The following is a 20,478-nucleotide window of genomic DNA, read 5'->3' as shown; positions in this document are numbered from 1 at the left end:
TTGCCTAGAAATTGCCTTTTATCATTTAATTGAGACTGTGCGAATACAAAGACTGAAAACCCCACGATAATATCTAACTTTACCAGAGAGAGGAGATTTCTTTTCATTTTCCTTTAAAAATGTTATGTGTGTGTGCGCGCACGCGTGTGTGTGTGTGCGCCCATGTGCATAACGGCTTTTGATTTTGTGTTTATCGTTCAGCTACAAGACTGTGGTCAGACCTTCCTATAAAGTGGTGTACCGCACTGTGACTTCCCTGGAGTGGAAATGCTGCCCGGGATTCAGTGGCGCTGCTTGTGAAGAAGGTGAGTGAAGACAGAGGACGCAGACACACTTCAGTTATACAACAGCTGACGGAAATGAATCGAACAGAATCGCCATCTTGCACTGAAAACTCGTGTCAGTACCCCCCCCCCCCCACCCACCCACCCACCGCCGCCACTCACCTGCCTCCAGTTTCTTCTTTATGACTCTTTGACTCGCCACAATTCACGTCCCTCTGTTTTGCATCGCCGTCTTAAAGCCTGCATTTCCAATATGCTTGTATGAGTGATTTCCATTAGGCTTACATAAGGCTACTTCTGTTCTTTGAATGAAATTAAGAAATAAGATCCCCCAGCCTCTTCTGCGTGAGCCACATCCCACCTCTTTATTAATCACTTTTTATGTCTTCATTCCAAGAGTTGCCGCACCAGTAAGGCTTCCTTCTTTACTGCGACAGATTGAACTGAGTTTTTTATCCTCTAAAGAGCTATGCAAGTGCCGTTTACATTTTTAAACCACGGTAGCTGCTCACACACACACACACACACACACACACACACACACACACACACACACACACACACACACACACACACACACACACACACACACGTACACACACTCCTAGTTCATAATGACTTCCCCTGGCACCCGTCCTCAGGTTTCTGCAGTCTGGGGAGAAGGGTGGAGTGGTCTTTTTATGCTGGGACCCAGGACTTGAATGGGTGTAACATAAATTAGTGGACCGTGCAGCACAAAGGGTTAATGCGATGGCCTTTTGTAGTGCCGAAAATAGAGGCTGTTTTTCTCTCTTATACTTTGAGACAAAAAAGGAGAATTTCTACCTGAAACTCAGTGAACAGAAAAAAATATTTTTTTCAGACTGATTATGGTAAACACTTGATCTTGTCCAATGAAGTGGGTTTAAAATAATCTGTTTAATTTATTTACTCAGTAAACGGCTAGTATTCCCACTTGAAGCAATTTGGTGATCACAGTATGCAACAGTGTTGGAATGCATTACAGTTCCTCCATTCAGAAGTCAGAAAACAACACACTTGACCTCAGTTCAGATGGGAAACAAAGCAGCGGCAGTCTTCTTTTGAGGAGCATAGATTAGTAAAGAAACATCGCGATGGTAAACTGCCGGCTCTAGTTTATGTTTTTCTCATCAGGAGAGGAATTTGTGCAGATATGGGGTATAAGCGGGCTGTAATGTTACTTTATTAATTACATGACAATAACTGTGTAATATAATGTTGAAGTAATTTAAGAAGTAGGCAGAAAATTATTTTCAACAGGGAGTTAATAGGTAATGCATTTGTTGTAGTAACTGTAGTAACTAATGACTGCTCCCAGGTGCTTTCAGACCTCCAAGTGGCCTCTAGTCTGCTGTAGTGTGGCTTCGGCTGCTTGCTTGCACTTGCACACACCAGCCCTCCTTGGATATCGCACTTGTTTCACACCCTCCCTACTGTCAAAGTCAAAAAACACATTCACAGTCAGACAACGCAGACTTTACCCAACAAAGGCAGAGGAACACACAGTGAAACGGGGAGGAAATTATCCAATTAAGTTGTTGCTGGAGGAGATTCCCCTCCGGTTGTCATGGCAGTAGGGGGCTGTCGAGCCGACGGGGATGTCGGGATTAGCCACTTATCTGAGCCTCGTTCCGGGTGGCTCAGATCACAGGCGGCGCTGAGTGGAAGTGACAGGTCCCATTCACAGGGCCTTTACTCTCCGGCACCATGGATCCTATCCAGGGCCACCAGTGCTTTGTTCTGCTCTTGCCGCGTGAGCAGAACCCCTTGCCAGCACAGAACCTGATACCCCGCTGCCGTCTGCCTCGTCCGCCCGCTCTAAGGAGAAATGCAAGCCTGCTACACGGGCAAAGCTGGTGACCGGATTGTGCTTAAAGCTGTTGCCACAGTGTTGCCAAGTGAAGTTAAAGCTGCACTAATAATTCAGTAGGTGCACGTTTCAAATCCAGGCTGTTAATACCTGCGTGCAGCTCTGTTTCCAGATGGCTGTGAGCACTTTTTAACTTTTAGTTGGACTGAGTTGAAAGACTCAGGCTTTAAAAAAACAACTCTAGGCAAACATACTACTTTTGATCTTATTTGAGTCACATAAAGAGCAACCAGGATGTATATACCTTTAAGGATCACTTTTGGAATTTTATTATTTGCTATACATCACTCTTACTCCTCTGCTTGTCTGCTTTTCACAGACTGTGGAAAATGTGTGTGATCCGCTCATTTACTGCCCTGCTTTTAACCTTCTTTTCCCACCAGGCCACCCCAAAAAGCCTCTAGCCATGTCTGACTCCCAAGGACGGTCTGCATTACTGCAGATCTCAACAATGTCCAAACCAAAAAGACTCTGGGGCTGGGGCTACGTTTAGGTTGAGATGCAGGAAAGTACAACAAACACTGAGAGGAATGTGACCGATATGATTGTGCTTTAAATAGGGATGAGAGAGTTGTTTTCTCTTGTGTTCCTCTGTTCTCACCCCTTGGCCCGCCAGCTGATAGGTCAACATGTATAAATCAACGGCTCGGTCCGTAGTGAAGATAACGAATTAAGTTTTGGGCTTTGCGTGTTCAAATCTACAGGCGCAAATAAATGAGAGTTTGTTAAGGGAAGAGATCATGCATGAGGCTCCAAAAGCAAAGCATTACATCACACCCATACGGATACACAAACGTACCCCATCAGAGTCCAGGCAGGGTAAGATAACACTGCATTAGACAGGCACCTTTCACATTTGCTGTCTTTTACTTCCTTCCTCACACCAACCTCAGGACTTGGCTTGAATACCGGTCCAATGGTGTAATTACTGGGTCCTAATTGTTTTCTGTGAGGTTTGGGAGATATTGTCTTACTTCTTGGTCTGGAACACAATGGTCTTTATCTCTGATTGAGTTTGAGAAAGAAAAAAGAAAAAGAAGACTAAGTATTTACAGATGTAGGCACTTTCATAGGCTGCCAGAAACGGGGATTTAATGTATGCCTGGTTGGCTTTGGCATTCCAAGTAAGTAAATGCTTGTTTTTAGTTGGGATATCCCAACATATGCTACATCAAGCACAAATATCGAAATTATATCCAATTTAGAGGCAATTATGTGGTATTAGAATATCAAATTTACCCCTCAAAAGTAATATTATTACATTAGCTCTGGCTTTAATGTAATAATTATCTGAAATGCTAGTGTTGCACTGATACCACGAGGGGTGACTGTGCGCTCAGGAGCCATGGATGTAAAATTCATTGACATTTTGAGCTTTTGGCCTCGATCTGCTAATTTTGATGGAGCCTGAAAAGTGTGGAAATGACACTAAGAGACAGGCGTTGATATACTGACCCTGATTTGATTTATTGAGGAAAGGCCTTAAAACAAAAAATAGCTGTGGCTTATCGCAGGGGGGAGGCCACTGAGGAGCACAGCATATGGGGGAATGTAGACTTGAATTAGCACGGCTGTCAAAGCTCTGCCACGGGGGTCCCCATCAAACAGTATCTCGCAGCCAAGCGGAGGCTGTGGTTTTTGGGTTGCAATTATGAGGTGGCTGGGAGGCAGAAGCCCGCTGTCTCGTAATAAGCCATAGAAATGTAATCTGTGTTTTCACAGCTCAGGGCGGCTTATCACAAGCCCGCACGCTAAACCCCGTGCTTTAAACATCAGTCGGCTGCAGCTTGCCATTAGCAGAGGAAGAGTGGGAGTGCGTGGACGCCGGTGTATGCGTCTATCTGCCTGCCAGAGTCAACGTGTGGGTGGGAGAGCGAGGCGTTGAGGATTTGTATGCAGCTGTTTGCTGTGATTAGCAGCTTTAATGGCAGCAGGCTTTTTGGAGCTGTGAGTGTAGGGACTTCAGCCTGAGGTCAGAGGGGAGGAAGCTGAGCAAGAGCAGGTGACCAAAAGGCCCCCCACCACCAGCACTATCACCCCACACACTCCCACTCCTGTTAGACCACACAGTGGAGCGCTATCAAAGTCATATCAAGCAGAGATCCCCTGCGTTTGCCTTAGCAGGTGTTACACATGTTATCCTTTACTTGCTCCAGTTCATTCACAAAAAAAAAGAAAAATCCCAGACTTGATGTCAGATTTAGCTGCACTCACCCCCGCATCAGCGTTTATGCACTCAGCAGATGAGCTCTACGAAGACGCATGAATCACTTGAATGTAGCGAGGCAGGCTGCAGTCAACGTGCAGAAAAGGCCACAGCAGCTGACATTCGCTGTTATGTAAATGACCAGCACACAAGTGCTGAGCATAAATTGGAAGCAGCTGACATTAAGGCAAACTGGGCTGAGGCTTCCAGATGAGATTCGGCATCCAGCCCCTTTCAGCCGACACTGCTCGGCTCTGAGGAATTATCATAAAAGTGATTAAGTAGAAAGAAAAACACAATCATTAGCTTGCTTTGTATTATCTGTATGTGATTAATAGTAACAACTCTTTGGTTGCTGTTTTAAGAACTGGCCAGATGAAAATTAGCAAGTATGGCTCATTTACAGTTATTTTTCTGTTGATTAATGAGCATGTATACCTTTTAAGCAAACACATATATACCTGCAAAAATGACCAGTCAGCCAACTTAAATAACAAAACCAAACAGAGTAGGAAGGTCTTTTTTCTTTCCTCACGTCCTGCCTGTCTTTCCTTCCATGCTGTCTTCTCCTTATGTAACGGTGTGCTGGTATTTGCTCAAGGTTTGTGGGGGAAAAAATCCAGAAAATTATAGTTAAATCAGTTGCGGGGTTCAGTAGTTAAACTGGAATATGCACTGATGATTTTGATAATATTATTACAGCTTATTTTTTAAATGTTCCATGAAAACCACCCTCGGAAAACACACACACACACACACACACACACACACACACACACACACACACACACACACACACACACACACACACACACACACAGTACAACAAAATGCTTTCAGGCTGTAACAATAATAGTCATGAGAATTATAATTATAAATTCCTATGCTCTTGTTGTTTTTTTTTCCTCTGCGTACAAAAAACTTTCGATACAAGGCGAAAAAGACAAGCACACAATGGCAGGATATTATTTTAGGTGGATTTATTGTGCATTATATTAATCATCTAAGTGTTTTATCTATGTGAAAGCCCGTCTGCATGAAGAACCATGTTTGATTTTAATACTTTATGCTGCATTAACGACCCGTGTCTGTTGATAAGTCTAAAAAAAAAAGATGGCAGTGAACTTCAAGAAATGCAGATGCACAGCACTGAATCTTTCATACTTACTTAGCCTTGAATCTGAGTTAAGTTTTATGTTTCTGGCTCCTGAACTGGAAATGCCTCTTCTGCTTACTGATTTATTTATTATTTCCCAAGACTTCCCACAGGAGTACATTGAAAACAGTTTTTCCTGCAGTCTGAAAGAAATAAAGTGGGCCGAGTCAGCAGTGCAAAGAAAAAAAAATCAAACTAGACACACACACACACAAGTCTCAGCAGCTGTGATGTTCCTCTGTCGCTGATAAAGCGGAGGCATTTCCCTTCACCTGGTAGTGTGAGTGGACCGCTGTGCTGACTGAGTGACCCACAAACATGCAGGCACTTTACAGCCTGACGCGTCGCACAATCAGCAGCGGAGAGAAGAACGACGCTCTCCTCCTTGCGTGGCTGAGATAAGACCAAGTGAACTGGAAGCAGAGCTTTTCTCGTGTAGAAAAAAAATCGCCAAACTTTAAAATCCTGCCCTTTTTAAATCCTCTTCACTAGCAGAGGTGTAGGCTCTGCCTCCTTTCGCTCTCATCTCTGATCCTCTTGGCGACTGATGTGATTAAAGCTGCATTAACCCCGTCTGCCACCCCCCCCACACACCCCCACCCCGTCCTTCAACATATCTCCATCTCTCAGCTTGCAGGTATAGAGTGGAATTATGTAGGTACTGTATAACACTGTGCTACTGTGCTTAGGTAGGCTCTGAGGAGGTAATGAAACGTTTGATGTCGGCGCTTAGACAATGGCAGCATTGATGGAGCAGGTACGCTCGGGATACTGCTGGTTCCATACAGCTGTGATGAGTTCAGGGCCCCAACTGCTGCCTGCAGCACGCTCAAAGCTGATACCCTCACTGACTGTTATGGACTTGCTTTAAATCATCTGTAAACTAATGCATAAAATCCTGAATATTTGACGTCCCTTTTTATTCAGCTTCATATTTGCCAGATATTGCTTTTAGTTTCTCTGTTTTTTAGGGGTTACATTCATTCATTTCCTTGCAGATTTTGCAAGGCATCTGCGTTCCAAGCCATTTTTTATAATATGCCTGCAAGTTATGATAAAAAAGTCCATCTTTTTAACTCTGTAAGCCCCTAAGCAATATATTTTTAAAACGTCTCCCTGAAGTGAAGAAACACCCACAGTCAGAAATGTGAGGCCAAGAATAAACAATGTTGTTGTCTCGGGAGAGTTTTTACATGCTGAGAGTCTCTTTGTCTCTGTATGACTCAGTAAACATTACCAGACCTATTATAAAAATGTGAAACTCTTAACAAATGTGATGCACCAGAAATTCGCTCATTTTATGTGGTGAGCTTAAAAAATGGAAACAGGTCAAGTTTTAATAACAGATCACAGTAACAGGGCCTCCAGAGTGAAAGGGGATAAGGTGATTTTGAGTATGGGCGCTCTAATATGGATAATATGGGTAATTATTATCTTAAAGGAACATTATTACATTAACCAATTCATTAACGAAACAGTCAGAAATCAATCAAAGAGGCTTAAGATGATGTTTTTAATTACGTTTGCTCTGTGACCGAACACCTATCCCACAGATATTTGATTAATTTTTATATAAGGAAAACAAAAACTGCTGTTTAAGAAGCAGGAGCAAGAAAATGTCAACAATAAATTAGTCACACAACTTGGCGCTTTCATTTTCTTGCTGCGCTCAGTAAAACCTGTAAAACCCAGTTTGTCTCCCCCTCGCTCTTCTCTCATCCCCCTGCATAGCGATATCCAGACCACAGGAACATAAAAGCACGGCATAAAAAAGTCGCTTTTAAGTGATGTATTCGTATTTTATGCTGCATCAGTCTGCGGTTTCCGTACACTCCCAGTAGTCCTTATAATCTAGCTGCTCATTTGTCACCGTTATAAATTCATAAACATTTACAACACCGCCACATAAGAAAACCTCGAGTGTTGTGGTGCAGACCTCCAAACATTCTCCCACTCCCACGACTGCTAAACCACAAACAGATCACCACATCACTTAGATCCTCCGCGGTGACATCATTTATGGCCTCTTGCCCTCCAACCCTTCTGGTACGGGCTCAGTTTCGTAGCCACTAAACGCTGCACACTTGAATAACACGTAGGATTTAAAAGCCATTGCCCCCGTCTGACTTTTGAGCGCTGCTCTGAGCTGGTCGCTGCATATATTTCCATTTGCTCATGGTGGTTGATACGGTGCTCAGTGGGGATGAGAAGAGCGGTGCTGATGGCTGTGATTAGTCCTGGATTGAAGACGAGGAGAGAGACGAGGTTTGGATGAACTGCACCAGCAGTTGTTCTAATTAGAGACATGCCTGGTTGGCTTTCAGAGGTCAGACCTGACAGAGGAGCAGGCATTCTCCTCGAGGAGCCAGGCATCTTGACCAAAAAGAAATTACCTCACTTCACTGGTTATGAGAGGAAAAAGTAGAGGATAACAGAACTTGCCTCTAGATATCAAATATCAGACATGTAAAGGTGAAACTATAGATGGCTGGCAAGCTGTCTTTACAGCGCAGGTCACGTGCCATCCATTATATTCTGAAGAAGGCACACATATCCAAACCTGGATGAGTAACCACGAACAAATATGCAGCTCTAAAGGCTACAGGCTCATATTTAATGTAGCAGTGATGAGCTGGCCATCCATCCAGTCTGTGCCCAGCCTCTCGCCCTACGAAAGCTGGGATACGCTTCACTCCTGCCTGCAACCCCAAGCTGGATAAGTGATGAGGAAAATGGATAGGTGGATGAGTTTAAAGGCAAAACTGTGGCTTGCACCCTGAATAACCTTTGTTTAAAGATGTGTGCTTTTTAAGATAAACTTACTTTACATACAGTTTACTAAACCTATAGTTGTCCCTTGCAGCAAAGTTTCCATAAGTCATGCATTCAAAGGTCTGTCTAAACTTTAGAGCATGTCACTTTGCATTGTTTTGTAAAGAGGCCACACCTCCTCTACAGTCAGCTGCATATTTTGTTCAGTAAAAAGAATGAAAATCTACGTTGACCTTCTCTTTGTTCAATTGACCACACCTACCTTATTGACCTCCTGGGTGCACTTTGTTTAGGAAGTATATTTAGTCCTATTTTTGTGGCTAGCGTAAGAAGTTGTGGCACTAATCTATGGTTGCTGAAGCGGTGTCGGGGGCTCAGAGCCAGAGAGGCCCAGCAGGGTGATCTCATTAACAACAGGACGTATCCCCGAACCTTTAAACCCAGGCTTGCATACCGTCCGCACCACTGCCCCCTGGGACTCATCCAGGGGGGCTTTAACAGCCCCGGTGTTTTCGTTGGACCCCTGCCACGAGCGGAGCGGCGCTGCACATAATGACCCCCCCCCCCCCCCCCCCCCCCCCCCCCCCGTCTCAATTGGGACCATAAATACAGTTGAGAGAGGATGTCTGTGTGTTCCTGCTTCCTCAGGTGTTTATGGCTCTCTCACTCGCTCACGCTGAGCTCGCAGCCAGGGCCTGGCAGCATACACACACTCACGCCTTGCACACATGCAGACATGCATCAAAACCACCTGCTCTCTCCAGCTCAGACACATTTCGAGGCTCGTATGTGCAGACAGGCGCGTGACGTCCACTAAAAATGAATGTGGTCAAGTGCTGGTCAAACAAACATGAAAACAACAAAAAAAAAAACATAAAAAAGGAGCTGAACTTACTGAGTCACTGAATGTATTTGGGACAGACACATGCTGACTGTCTCAATCTGTTTCCGCAGACATACATTCTGTATATCAGAATGTATCGGTTGCATGTGTGCCTTATGACGGATAGGATGATGGGGCTGTAAATCACTGCTGCTGTGCTAGATTAAGCTCTATCGCCTACATTCGCTGACTGTAGGACAAAGGAAATAAGATGATGTCATGGCCCTTTTATTTCTCTTGGCTGCCCTCCATGTTTTCTTCCTAAAAGGCTCCATGTCACCTGATGGTGATCGGCTGTGGCCCCGTGAGACCCCGCCCAGTCAGCTTTGTGGAGACAGCTTGGCTGGCAGCCAGACGCGACAGTCATCAAATTACTGGGAAATAACTGTAACCACGATTTAACTGTAACAGTAGTAACAGTCTGTGTTAATGTGGATTTAAAAATGGATATATGATTTAACATTCACTCTAAGCTTCACTAGATGTGTGGTACAGTGTGCTTTAATTATAGCAAAGCAAGCAGAGGCTTTGCTACGTGGGTGTGTGTTTCAGAAAAGAAGACTGCTGAGCCTTTTGTCACTTCGGTTTGTGTTATCATTGCTATGGATGATCTTATTTAAGCTTTTTTTTTTTTTAGCTTTCAGTAGCTTCCTACCACTGCATGAAAAGGATGTCAGTGATGAGGTGGTACAGATGTCTAGAAGACCAGGTGTTATTTTTAGGTTTTGATAGTTTTCTAACTGGTTATTGAGATGGACACCCAGGTATCTGCAGACTAATACAATCTCGATCTCAGTCTCCACTCCTTGAATGTTCACAGCTGTAAACTGCGTTTCAGTCAGGTCTGTCCCTTGCAGGAAATTCCAGTGGCAACAGCCAAAATATCAACAACATCCATCTTTGTGTACAGTCTATGGTAGGATATGCCTGACTCACTAGACAAAGTTCAGTTTTTGCAATGTGTGTTTGCATAAACAAAGTTACATAAGTATAGATCTGTGAGATCATAGTCATGCTGTTTATTGTTTACGTGTACAATACCCAGTGGTACGGTACTGTTATATCTCAGAGAACACGACCCTGTTTTCTGGGATATCACACAGGCCGCAGCATGTACTGTCCTCACCACTGGTGTCAGGGCACTGTTTGAGTGGGGAAATATCTTTTCCTCATTATCTTTAGAGATTTAAAAGATCTGTAGACCTGTTGGGAGGAACACACAACACACAAACAAGCTGTTTACACGAACTTCTGACCTACAACAAGCTGCATTCCTTTTAAAACACATGCTTTACTTCCCTACTTGGATGGACAAACTGTTTTCAAGAACAGAAAGTGTGAAAGCAGAATTAGATTCAGTTCTTGAGGTCAGGGTGCAGCCAAAGGTGTAGGCTGCATTAAAACGGCCTGCTTGTTCCTGAAAGTAGAAAACGGTTTCATCTTTCCTGGTGGCAATAAATCCAACATTTTTGCTTTTATTGCTCAGAAAAGAAGGAGGAAAATTGTAACAAGCACGCGATCAAATATTTTCACTATATTTTAAGGTTTTATAGCGTAAGTAATTAATTAAGTCCCAGATGAATCAGTCATGGAAACAATTATTAGCTGCCGCTCATTTTGTACAGTACATATGTTACATGTTTCTTTATATTCTGTGTTCATAGGCTGTCGCTTTGCTGTGTAACCCCTCTATAAATCTGGCTTTCAGGTTCACGCCTCACAGGGGCCACAAATACTGAAATATGCCTGAGGTCATAATGTAGTTTGGATAAAAATGTCTAGCAAATGGCATATGCTTCTCATTTTACGTGTTATACAATAAAAATAAGAGAGAACAGTAAAAGCTTAGTGCTGCTGTGAACACTCTTTGGAGGCTCATTGTGTTTCTGTGTGTGTTTTTCATTTGTATACATTGTCTGGATACTTCTTTCAGTTCCTATCGTAAATTGTGTGCTATCAGATATCAGACACCATGGCTGTCTAGTACAGAGGATCTGGTACCGAGCCACTTCCAGTACACAAATTGGCCTCTCTGAGCCTGTTCAGAGTGGTTACCCTCTTTGGACATCCCCCACTATTACATCGTATTTACAAAAGACCAAAAGGATTATTCTCAGTTAATGCTTTTTATATGAACCCTTCACTTTGCCTGTGTAAACCGAGCTACTCAAGTAAACAGAGCTCCATTGAAGCGGTGTTACTAAATCTGCAGCCAGATGGGTCCTCGACCCCAAGACAAAGTGGAGAATTACAGTTTGTCCTGAAAGTCTGAGCTCAGCTCTGACCCCCTCCCTCTGAACTGGCCTTGCTCATGATGGTGGCAGTGGAAGTGGTGGTGGGGGATAATCTATTCCCTCGCTCTATCATGAAGAAAGAGATGAGTGTGTAAAATGAGAATGACTTTACTGGTGAAAGGATGGCATAGCTCCAGTGGGACACGTTTCCCCGAGTGCTGCCAGGTAGGAAAAAGCAGCAAGAGAGAGAACGGAAAAGAGGATGTGTTTTTCTTCCTCTCTTGTTGACACTTGCAAAGAAATGGGATGGCACTGCTTTTTTAAGCCAGATGAAGGAAAGCTATTATAAGGGACACTGGGAGAAGAGGGTAAAGAGAGTTTTTCTTAAGTGGAAAGGCCTGTTTGTGGTGCTGTTAAAAGGACAAAGAACAGACTTGAGTATTGACCACGATGAGCAACATTCATGCTCTCTATATGAGCCATAACCACAATGTTCTTTTAAGGTCATTTATCTTTTCATAATGTTGTTGAACTAAATACAAAAAAGTATAAAATTAGATTCGTGGCTGACTTGTCTTTGTATGCTCTGTCTGACCCTCTAACAGTCCACACACCACTACCCCATGGGTGCAGGCGGGTAGCCACAAGGACGCCGAAGAGGCGAAAGGATGGAGAATTGAGGGGTGAAGTGTTTGTGCTCTTCGGTGGAATAATGGCATGTGTTGTTCCTTAAAAGGCAGTGATAGGAACTGTGATAGGAAATATCTTGACATACTCATTCAGTCTCTGTCTTAGGTTTCTGAGTCACTTCAGAGCTTTATGTAGTTTGCTGGCCATGCTTTGGGAGTACAATGTATCTCTTTCTGTCCCACAGTATCAGTAAATCAAAAGAATGATTAAAGCCAACTAGTGCCTCAACCTTAAGGAGGATGATTGACTGAGATATCCAGGAAGAATTGAGTGCGCTCTTTGTTACTAACAGTCCTTTGTTCCCCTGTTTCCTCTTCATCTACACTGTCAGGCTGAAATCTGCGGCCAGCGTGGATACCTGCCAGAGATACATCACACTAATACTTTCACTGGGGATGTGTAATTTGCAATGGAGGCCTCACACACTCCCTGGGCTGCTCGGGGATGGGAGAGGGCATGCTGGGAGATGAATTACAAACATTGCTGAGGATCTTTCATCCATCAGAGCAGCAGTTTTTTTTTTGCCAAGCTGGAATTCCTTTTCTCTGGCTGCACCTGACAGTGCAGCAACCTTAGCCTGAGCTGCTGCCAATTCGCTATTTGTTCCAAAAGCGCAGCTGAGTTTGCTGGAACTTTTCAAGAGGTTCTTAGTCAAGGCTGTGGCAGCTTCTGTCAGCAGCAAGCAGCTGCCCTCCTCTGTGGAAGTGGCTGAAAGATCAATGTCAGGTGCCATGCAGGGAAATCATCAGCATCTTGACTAACGCTGTTCGAATAAAAGTTGGGTGATAAAAAGTGTTGATTTTGCATAATATTGAATGCAAAAATGATATGAGAAATAGGCTCCCAGAGGACTAAATTCATTGCATAGGATTCAATTCATTAGACAGAGACTGCACACTGTTTTTCTGTACTGTAGAAAAGAGAAGTGTTAGGTCAGATGATTGTACATCATCACCGTTCTTCACAATGTGAGTGTGGAAACAGGACAGCAGTATACACTGACAGTATGAGAACCTGAATAATGGGAAATCAGTGCAGTTTTGCTGTTTCAGTTGCGATGTATCCTGTGATATTGGTGCTGGAAGTTGATCATAGCGAAAAATACTTTCTGGTTTTAGATTGTGACCCCTCGAGTTGGTGTAAAATTGATTTGGGGTACAGTTGTCAGAAGATATGCTTGTGAGTTTAATTGCTGATTCTAAATTAGCTGTATTCTGTGGATTTGAGATATAGCAAGTCCGAAAAGGCGAAGGGGTGAACATGTCTTGTAGGGTAGATTAGAAACACACTGCACGAATGCCACTCCATTCCTTTTCCATATTTGAAAATGTTTGTGATCTTACCCCGTGGGACTGTCCTCACTGGGAAAGTAGCAGGACTGGATTGTTCGTTCGAATTGCCCAAAATACTCACATGTATGTTTATGTCTTATAAATTATTGCAGCAGAAAAAGCAGAAAAAGCGTGACATTGTTGAAAAAACTATCAAGAGTCAGCTTTTATAGGCAATAACAACAGTCTGACTCTGAGCTTTTAGTATGTGTGCTTAATGTTAGTCATGGTGGCGACAAATTAGAAAACGGTCATGTTAATCGTTTTTCCAGCTGTCATGTGTAGCTGTGTTAGAGCCACAAAGATCGAGGCAGATCAAAACAAAGTTTATATTTGGCTTTGAAAGCAACATACTCGTTTATTAAGTTTAGACCCTTTAAGTCAGGGGTGCTGAAATAAACTACAGATAGCCTATAAAGAAAACCTTTTTGTTATTGTAAAGAAATTTAAGTACTTTATGAAAGTGTGCACATTACATGAATTCAGTTTCTAAAACTGAAAAATATCCCTCAGTGTTTTCACATTAGGCCAAGATGTTCTTTATGTAATTGAATAAAAAGATGACATGTTCTGTTAATTCAAAGAAAATTTCCTTTTTTAAAAAAACAAAGTGGAACCACATTGAATAAAATATAAAATAATCCACTGATATATTTAGGATGAAAAACCACATGATTTATAGGGGTTTTTTTGTGGTGTGTTGTACTTATTTTGTAAAGTGGGCCGAAGGTGATGTTTTTGGCAGTAAAAATGATGACGATGGCTCCTCAGTTGGGATGTAATCCATTCTTAAGCACTAAATGCTGTGAAAAGTCCTTACTTCTTTATAATTTTCACATTTTGCCAACCCATCCAAGTCAGCCAGTTTAGAGCTTAGGCCATATATCTGACACCTCTGCTTCAAGGGTTTGCCTAGAAATCTATATACCTGTTGCACCAATTCTACCAGTACAGTGCTTACCATAAATCTCAGTGGTTGCACGAAGGTCCTGGAGACACAGAGCTTTAGTTTTCATGACTCAGGCGGTTCACATAAAGAAAGTTTATCACTAAACTTTTGCCGTTATGAAATCAGCCCTGAATCACCCTCATAACTCTGCAGAAACAGGGATGAGGTCTTGAGTGCAAAAACAGTTTAAAGTGACTTTAATTTTCCACTTGTGTGAAGTCTTGTTATCTCACCGCTCAGTGATGTCATGTGTAATTCTGAAGCTGACATAAAACCTTAAACTGAAATACTTTAAAATAGTGGTCTGTTGTGTGGTTTGATGGAGATGGGCGTATAATGAGTTCTAAAACCTGCTTTGCCCTTGTGATTTTTATAGGTTTCATAAGTAGTTTAACACTCGGTAGATAAAACAGAAACAGCCCACTAAGTCAGCACAATTACCCCTCATGTATCGTGAGCAGATGGTGGAGCTTAATCTTCAATAAGAACTTTTATAAATCAATTAAAGATGATAAATTTGCAGAGAATAGAGCGTGAGTAAGAGTTCATGGGAGGTGTCGACGATTGTGGTTGACCGCTATGTTCTGGATTTAAATCCCTCCATCTTCACTCTTGTTTTCTTCAGACACACTCTTTCCTTATCTTGAAGTCCCACAGGCTTCATGTAAGACAGTGGGACACATTGATCCTTATTCACTGGAGCATCAAGCGTTTTGAGAGATCTGATCATAGTTACACACGTTTTCATTCTAGAAACAAAGTGAAAATGTATGTGAGTGGTGCGCACTGGAAACATACACACACTCATACGGGAGACATATTAGACCAGCCAGATGTTTTATCTAAGTACGTATGTGTCAGAACACTCTGCTCCCTGTGAAGGAGGAGTGTTAAATCTCTGGAGCTGGGAGCTCGGCACGCTGAGACAGCTGCTGTGACCGGGACCGCTCTGACGAATTACACCGCACTGACCGCTGAGGGCTTCACCTGTACTTGATTTAGCTGTGAAAGTCACAAAAGACCCCTAATATCATAAGTCTTTTATAGACCCTGCGCGACTTCTCCCTCGCGACTGTCTGGAACTCGGTAATGAAACTTTATCTTCACCCGACTGTCAAAATGTTACCAATTGTCTCTAAATCACGTTTGCGCTGGGGCAATGATGTTATAATCACTGAAATAACAAAGCTGCGTTCATGATGATTAGTGCTGCTGATGAGTACAAATGTGATAAAAAAATGCCAAACAATATCATGAAATATTGAAATTAATCATTTTATTCAGTCCAGATGAGTGATGCTGTTACCACCTAAACAGACTGCGCTGGTATACAAGGCTGTAATTTTGGATTTGTGGCCTGTGCATGTGCCCCCAAATCCCAACACAGCTCTGAGCGTCATTGCAGATTTACTATCTGATGTAAGATCTGACTTATTAATGATTAAATACATGCAAAATGCAGTAAGTTTACAGCATGTGCATTTGTTCTGAAGTTCTGATTAGCCCATTAACTGAAAGCTTGAACTGAATACGTTTATAAATAACCAAGCATTCCCCATTTACATTTTTTTTCATAACTGATGCATTATTCGATAACATCGTAGGCTGAGGTCATCGAATCAAAACCTTTTAGTGTTCCTCCACACTCACTGCAGAACTCGTCTTTCCATGCTGTTGCACCCAGACTGTGGACAGACTGCCTCTGGCAGACAGCTAAGGACTTTTAATTAGACCAGGGCTTAAATGCAATGCTCTATTACAATGCGTTTCTGATTGTATTGTGTTTTGCTTTTGTTTTATTACTTTATTTGTGAAGCACTTTGTGGCATTCGTCTGTGAAATAAACTTTTACTTACTTATAGAGTAACTATAGGTACAAAGTACTGTATTTTGGCTTTTTTAAATTCACTTTTCACATTTATTCACATTTCAATTCACATTTATCTTTATGTTTTTCAAATACATCTCTAATCCTCTTTTTCTTCCTGACCCTGTCTAATAACCTGTTTCTTCCTAAACGGTTGCAGGAGCACTGGAGCATTTCCTGGCTGTCACCAGAGTTCTTATAGTTTTGTATTTTCAAATTGGTTCTTTTTATTTCGTTGTTACTTCCTGTTTTTAATTTGGTTTAGTTTCAGTTAGCTTTCATGGTAGATTTGCTCGTATCAGTTTGTTTGAAAATATTTTGTTTTTATTCGTTTCTGTGTTAGTTTTAGGGGTTTTTTTAAGTATTTTTTGTAGTTAGGGCTTGTGGCAGGTGCAGATTTAGAAAAGTCAGAATAAATATTACATTGAAAACACAGAACTTGACTCACAGTCTTGTAGACATTCAAAGTGTCAGTAAACATGTGCATGAGGCAAGCTGCAATAACAGATTTGATTAATTTAAGTTTCAGTTAGTGCTAGATTTGAGTCTAGGTTTGTTTATTTGTTTTGCTTTAAAAAAAAAGAGCAGTTCTGATTCTAGTTTGGTCGTATTTATAAGTTAAAATAACAAATATGCGCTGATCAGACTTCTCAAATATTAATATCTACTAATTTGGCTTTCTTTTAAAGACTTCTCTAACTTCTTCTTCTCTAGACTGATGATTTGCTTAAGCTATAATTGTATTAATATCGGCACAGAGACAGGAAAACTTTCTTTGTTGTTCATGGACTAAAGAATCAGGGCTTTGCAGCCGTAGTTTTTAGAGGCACTAATGTTTCTGAAGCAGTTTGTCATGAAGTTTTTTTCCCTTCTTCGATCAGCAGTTTCTCACAGCGTGGGTGTGAGGGAGTGCAGGAAGGCTGTTGATGAAAAACTTTGTGAATGCCAGCAGGGAGGAGTATGAAGGAGAGCTTGTGTTCCTTTGTAATGCACTGCTGAGATAAGGGCCGAGTCCACCGCAGTCCCCGCTGGAGTCCCCACGGGGTCAGACGACCCCTGTTGACCTGAAGCACTGATCACACGGTGTGATTTATTAGCTGGCAGGAGCAGTGTGACTGATGGCTCGGCATTGTCGGCTTCGAGTTTGGCCTGTTGTTTCTTAAAGTGCTGTAAAGGCCGAGATGGTTCTCCCACAGTTTGATCTGTGATCCTGTAATCTGCTTCCACTCCCTGGCACGGCTGCTTTCATCCTGGCGTGTGTGTGTCTTCACACAGTCGGCCCTCTCTGTGGGCATGTTGTATTCAAGTGCTTTTCAGAGATAAGACCCTCATTCTAGTGTGATGGCAGACAGGTTGAGGATGAAGGGAGTGAAAACACTATGAATAGGAGCAGCTCATCTTCCTCCCCCTGTTTCCTTTACTCATCTCCACTCTGATCTTTACACCTTTTTCATGTTTCCCTGCAGTTTTCTCGTGTCTCCGGCACAAACTTCCAGCTGCGTCCGTACCACCGAGAGCAAAGGAGGATGGCTGTCACATTAACTTTGAAACACTCTGTCACATAGCAGCTTTTCTGGCTTGGCAAACCGAGGCACTGAGAGAAAGAGTTGGACAAAAAATAACATTAATGTAGGAATACTGAGAGTTTTCCTGGACTGAGTTATCCAGCAGCCCCCACTGCTGTGACGAGGCCAAAAAGTGAGCACAAAACCTAAATCCCTACATCTGCTCCACACCTTGCACCGTAGGTCATTCAGCAGTTAATAAATCTGTCTTTGAAGGATGAAATACTCTCAAGTAAAACTGTTAATTTTCATTTTTGGGTGCATTTCATTTCCCCAAACTAACTTTTACACTGTCCACTGCTGCTGTACTCACTTCATAGTAGAGTAGCTGTGATACTTCATGATAGAAGAACATACACAATTCTCAAACATCCTCGTCCCAATACCTGTAATAAATTGGAACATTTCTCTTTCGATCTGCAGCTTCAGGACCTCTCTAGAAACAAAGTATAAAATAAAAGAGATCTCCCCTGCGTCTGTCCTTTTGTCCTCTCCACTATCTGCTCTGGATGGCCCTCTTTAGCTTATCATTCCTTTGTAGAGCTCACAGAGCACGCGCACTTATCACCAATGGTGCAGAACACAAACAAACTTGCCCCCATGAGGGCCCACTTTATTCCTGTCTGTCACATCAAGCAGACATGAGACAGAACGTGATGGTGGAGTAACAATGAGCAGACCTGAGGTGTCATCAGTGGGTTTTTATAGAAGTGGGTGTGGGGGTTGGTTTTGCTCAGAGGAGAGACAGATTGTGCAGATGCAAAAGAACATCTGTGTGGAGAGTACAGAGGGTGCACGACGGGTTTTAGCCCCTGTCTGTACTGATAGAAAAAGAGAAGGAACACAACATCGGAATAACTCGTTGCAGCTTAAGTGGCGTGCACACACAATAAACAAATTTTTGTTTGCCAACGCGTGCCGGAAGTGATTATTCTTATCTGTGGGGTTGTAAAATCCTGTGAAGGTCATTTTGTTTATTTCACAGGGAGTTTCCAAAACATGCCGTACGTGTTTGTCGTCAGGATTGAGATGCTGCAGATAACTTTGGCTATACATAGGTTAGTTTTTGAAATTCCCACACGCAATAATTAGTCTCATCCTTTCACGCACCGTGTGTGTGTTTTCCTCTGTTGTTTGTGGTTTTTGTCTCTGAGGTACTGCACATGCAGCCCTGGTTTCCACTAATTTCCCTTTAGTAGCTGAGTATACTCAAGGATGTACAGTTTATTTTAGGTCAGCCTAGAGGGCCTCATCATATTAACCTTTTAAATTTGTTCCGTTTTTATCTCTGATAAAAGACCAGAACTCTTTACCATCTCTGTGTATTTGTCTTGCTGCGGGCTATGTTGATAGTTCAAATGCTTTGCACATTGTATTGTCATAATAAAGACTTCCTCTCCTTCCTCTGTGTAGTTCCTAAATGGATTAAAGAAAAACCTCCTAACTTTTTTGAAGGGGGCAAAGGTCGTGAGCCGTACAGATCTCGCGGGGTGTTCTGAGGCCGTTGCAGATCAGCCGTCGTGTTTGTTTTGTCTGTCTTCTGTTTTCCTGGATGTAAGTTTAGCCACCGTAAAGCCTGCGCTGCTGCGCGAGAGATCTGGAGAATGAAGTCCAGATTGCCGTGCAGTCTGTCGCATACATGTTTCATTTATATCTTCCTCATGAAAGGCTCTTTATGCTGCGCAAACTGCAGGAGAAATGGGAAAACGACCGTTTGAATCTCTTGTTTGTGCATTTGTGTAACCCCGGTGAGCCGCGGCCTGGCATGCCTGCATTATTGCAGGGGTTAAAGTCTTACCTCCTGCGGGCCAGCCATCAATCACCAGAGCGGTGTTTACAACAGTTCCAGATTAGAATAGGTTTGACCCCCCACCAGGTGTGTGCAACCTGTGTCACCGTCTCACGTCTCAGCCACGGTGTCGTGTTCCCCGGTGCCTCCCTGCGAGTCCACCTGAGCGCAGGCTCACCGTTCCACTGCTATCACCCTGAACCCAAAAAGCTCAGCCAGCTTTGATCCCACCCTGCGGCCCCTGCAAGTAAGTGGGGTCTAATCCCCAGAAAGCCTTGGAAAGACACAGAGGAATGCCTGGCACACAGCAGACCATTCACCCAGGGATTAGACTGAGAGGAGCTCAGTCTTCACACAGTCATTTACTCCACTCACTCCGTGGGAGTGTATATACTGTATACAGTTGAGTTTATCTTGTGCATGTGCAAATTATGCATAAACAGGTTAGGTCAAATAATCTTACACAATTTCTAATTAACTAGGAAATCATAGTGAAACTAGTAAATAATCCTTTACAAACCAAACGTACGTATGTGATATTACATTTTTATTGATGCAATTTGTTGTTGTTTGGGTAAAACTTGTCCATCTTCTCATCAATAATAAGACAATATTAATTCCACTCTGATGATATTAGCACAGTGAGCCTGTTTGCACGCACACGCTGCCAAATACTGCTGTTTACACCAAACTGCTGAAGTCTCAAAACAGAGATTCGTCGTCTTTTAATAATAGTGTGATGCAGCAATAGTGAGGCTGGCCTCATTTCTAACTCTTCCTATTTTAGCCAAAAGCACAATCTTTTCCTACGCACTCTGACCGAGTAGTTTCAGTGCCCAAATCTAACAAAAGGACTAAATA

At 42.7% G+C, this 20,478-nt stretch overlaps 1 protein-coding gene across 6 annotated transcripts in view; it reads left to right on the top strand.

Annotated features, from left to right (window-relative positions):
• emid1 (EMI domain containing 1) overlaps positions 1-20,478 on the top strand; it is a 57,999-nt gene that overhangs the window by 7,320 nt on the left and 30,201 nt on the right. For all 6 annotated transcript variants that reach the window (XR_014877347.1, XR_014877346.1, XM_085181221.1 and 3 more), the window contains one exon: positions 202-305. Coding sequence is in view for 4 of the 6 variants with exons in the window: in XM_085181221.1 (XP_085037347.1) it covers positions 202-305 (104 nt within the window). In the remaining 2 variants the exon portion in view is untranslated. The remainder of the gene's footprint in view (positions 1-201; positions 306-20,478) is intronic.

This window comes from Neolamprologus multifasciatus, chromosome 12 (genome assembly GCF_963576455.1).
Source record: "Neolamprologus multifasciatus chromosome 12, fNeoMul1.2, whole genome shotgun sequence".
Taxonomy (NCBI): domain Eukaryota; kingdom Metazoa; phylum Chordata; class Actinopteri; order Cichliformes; family Cichlidae; genus Neolamprologus; species Neolamprologus multifasciatus.
This window is presented reverse-complemented; position numbering and strand designations above follow the sequence as displayed.